At 30.4% G+C, this 3,255-nt stretch overlaps 1 protein-coding gene across 5 annotated transcripts in view; it reads right to left on the bottom strand.

Annotated features, from left to right (window-relative positions):
• LOC106880822 (sorting nexin-13) overlaps positions 1-3,255 on the bottom strand; it is a 167,491-nt gene that overhangs the window by 27,458 nt on the left and 136,778 nt on the right. For all 5 annotated transcript variants that reach the window (XM_052968756.1, XM_052968768.1, XM_052968749.1 and 2 more), the window contains one exon: positions 1,047-1,146. In XM_052968756.1, coding sequence (XP_052824716.1) covers positions 1,047-1,146 — 100 coding nt within the window. The remainder of the gene's footprint in view (positions 1-1,046; positions 1,147-3,255) is intronic.

The raw sequence follows: 3,255 nt of genomic DNA, 5'->3' as shown, positions 1-3,255 counted from the left end.
ATATATATATATATATATATATATATATAAACATACACAACGGGCTTCTTTCAGTTTCCGTCTACCAAATCCACTCACAAGGCTTTGGTTGGGACTGAATCCGGGACCATGTGGTTGGGAAGCAAGGTTCTTACCACACAACCACTCTTGCACCTATACACACACACACACACACAGAGTTCCATATCCCAAATTCACTCTCAAAGCCTTGGTCTGCCCAAGCTTCTTACCGCACAACCACACCTGCACCTATATGGTGTTAACTATTTCTGGTTTAGTTTCAGATTTAGAATTCTTGTAAAGTAATCTTTTTTTGCTTTCCACAGTTGATCATTTATGTCTTTTATTTTGTAAAAGGGGAGTATAAAAAATTGTTGACTATTTTAAATGCTGACTATTTAGAAATTTAAAATATTCCTCTTTTACAAAATAAAAGACATAAATAATCAATTATAAAAGGTGAAGGAAGAATACTTTAGAAGAATTCTAAATCCAAAACTAAACTGGAAATATTCAACATTTACAATAGTCAACAATTTAAAATATTCCCCTTTTACAAATTACAAGATGAAACTGATCGACTACGAAAAATAAAAGAATACTTAGTAAAATTTCTAAATCTGAAACATAACTACAATTAGTTAGCACTGTTACAAAAAGGGGGGGAAAAAAGCCTCCTTCTTATGCATTAGTTCAGAACATGTGTGTTTGAAGTTGAATAATGAAAGCGCTTACACACAATATACACATCAGACATTATACACTATATACAAATTTCTTCCACAAAAGTTAGTGACATTCTGTTAAATAAAAGTTCTTTTTATATAGTTAATAACTTAAAAAATTTTTTTTTTTCTAATTATCAAGTGTATTAAGTAATTTTTACAAACGCTTCTAAATATACATAAAATCTTATGTACTTTGCATATAAACTTATATCAGACTACACAATAGCACAAAAGTGTACCGAGTACTTCTGTAATTTTGCGCAATACACACACACACAGCTAAAAAGCCTTTTGTCAATTGAAATGTAGTAAACTCACCTGTTTGGCTAACCTGTGCAGATAAAACAACATTTTGTGAGTTAGATACACTTGCCTCACTATACCCATCAAACATGGAATCACCAAGAGAATCATCAGGCTGTCAGTGGGGAATAAAAAGAACCATACATCTTTCACAAAGATTCAAAATAAAATTAAAAAAGAAAATATCAACTTATAATACACAAAAAATATCAAATCTTAGAAATTATGAGAATATATGTTAAAAATCATTAAAATCATCATCATCACCATGTGTAGCTATCTATACTGACTGAATTAATCCAGAATTTACCCTACTATTTCTTGCCATTTGTCAGGGTTTCCTTAGCATCTATTTTACTCTAATTCAAACTTCTTAAGAGTACAGACTGATCTGATGTGATAAGATGCATACAGTTTCCATCCTTGCTCACCAAACAACCTATCTCTCCACCTTCCCTCAATAATAATACAGTGTTTGCCTTCATATGAAGCAACAGATTTATTATCAAAGGTGTTCTAGACATGACCATCCTGTCATTTTTTGAATATCAGGAACTACATTGTTTAATGAGCCTTTCCATTTCTTTTTAAAAACAAAGGTAGAGAGGGCCAATGCAATAGGGATTTTGTTGCTATTTCTAGATGATCGAATGACTACATTGATAAAATCTTATTGGCTCAACTGAGAAATATAAAATTTCTGGGGTATAACAAAAAAAAAAAAAACTACCTGTGACAAACCTAAGTACAGGGTGGCTCAAAAGTCATGAAAGTGTTGATAATTCTTTTATGTCCTGCTTAATATATACACATTAGGTGTGAAAAATCACATCTTGTAAATTACAAATAAAAAAATGTAATTAAGTGAAAATTATTACAATTCCAGACCTCTTTGCAACTTTTGGACCACCCTATATTTGTTTATCTCTCACACTTAAAGCTACAGAAACTAAACATAAATTACCTGCCTGGCAGACCACTGTGATAAGCAAAACAAACAATATAATAAATAAATAAAAATCCAAATCAATTTGAAAGTTCAATCAAATCCTCCTAAGAGTTAATTTGTAAACCTAATCAAATTTTCCAAAAGAATTAGTTTGCAAGCCAAATTAAATCCCCCACAAGAGTTAGCTTGCAGGTCTAATTAGTTCACCCCAAGATTCCAACCTAAAAATTGAATCAATAAAAATTTGATGGCCCTAAATAAAGGAGTTAACACTCAACTAAGAGTTGAAATGCCAGGAGATTACTAAAATTCTATGACAGTTGTGTTGTGGTGTGGTATTATAGGATCATTATTCTATCTTTGACTGGCCTTATTTACTAGACTAGTTGGGCATGATCGAAATTTGAAGTGATAGCTGACTATACAAAAGATAGATAAATATATAAATAAAATGTAAGAATGTCATCTAAATTTCAGTGATTAATTTAGTTATGACCATCCCATTATGAAGTGTGCTACGTGCAAATTAACCGGGTACATCCCATCACTATTCTGACTATTGATAATGGCCCAAAATTAATGAGTTTATTCTCAACTAAGTGTTGAAATGCCAGGAATTTACTAAAATTCTATGACAGTATGATAGAATTTTAGTTTTATTATTGATAATTATTTTCTTATTAAAAACAATTTTCATTAAAATGTTAATTTTTTTTCTTTTAGATTTAACACTAATTTTGAGTAGAAATAATTTTTTCCCTTCTATTTTATTGCTATCTTGTTTTTTTTTTCTTTCCCCTTCATTATAAGTAACATTTATAATTACTCATTCAACTTAAATTGTTTTCCTAACATTCAAATAATGATGTATTAAGTAATACAGTTCTTTGCTCTTAGATGCAATGCACAGCTCACTCATGGCAGAGAGCCAGGAGATGATAGGATCTTTCAGGCATACAAGTAATTCCATATTATGAATCAATTCTTAGCTACTTGGGTCTGGCTGCCCTGATGAATCTGCTAGATGGCATTGGCAAATGCTCATAAGTATAATATTATGTCAATTGACTCAGTCCTCAAAATATATGCAACCACTATTTAGATAGACCACTAGATTCCATAATAACTCCAGCATATTTTGCTTATCTGAAGACATCATGAAAAAAAAAAATCATCTTGGATAGATTCCAATGAAAGAATTTGGAGTTAAAAATTACTAAATGAAAAAAGTTAATTTACTATCTTAATTGTTTCTTTTTTTTTTTTTTTTTTAAA

This window comes from Octopus bimaculoides, chromosome 1 (genome assembly GCF_001194135.2).
Source record: "Octopus bimaculoides isolate UCB-OBI-ISO-001 chromosome 1, ASM119413v2, whole genome shotgun sequence".
In the NCBI taxonomy this organism is placed as follows: domain Eukaryota; kingdom Metazoa; phylum Mollusca; class Cephalopoda; order Octopoda; family Octopodidae; genus Octopus; species Octopus bimaculoides.
The sequence above is the reverse complement of the archived record's forward strand: the minus strand, read 5'-3'. Positions and strand labels throughout refer to the sequence as shown.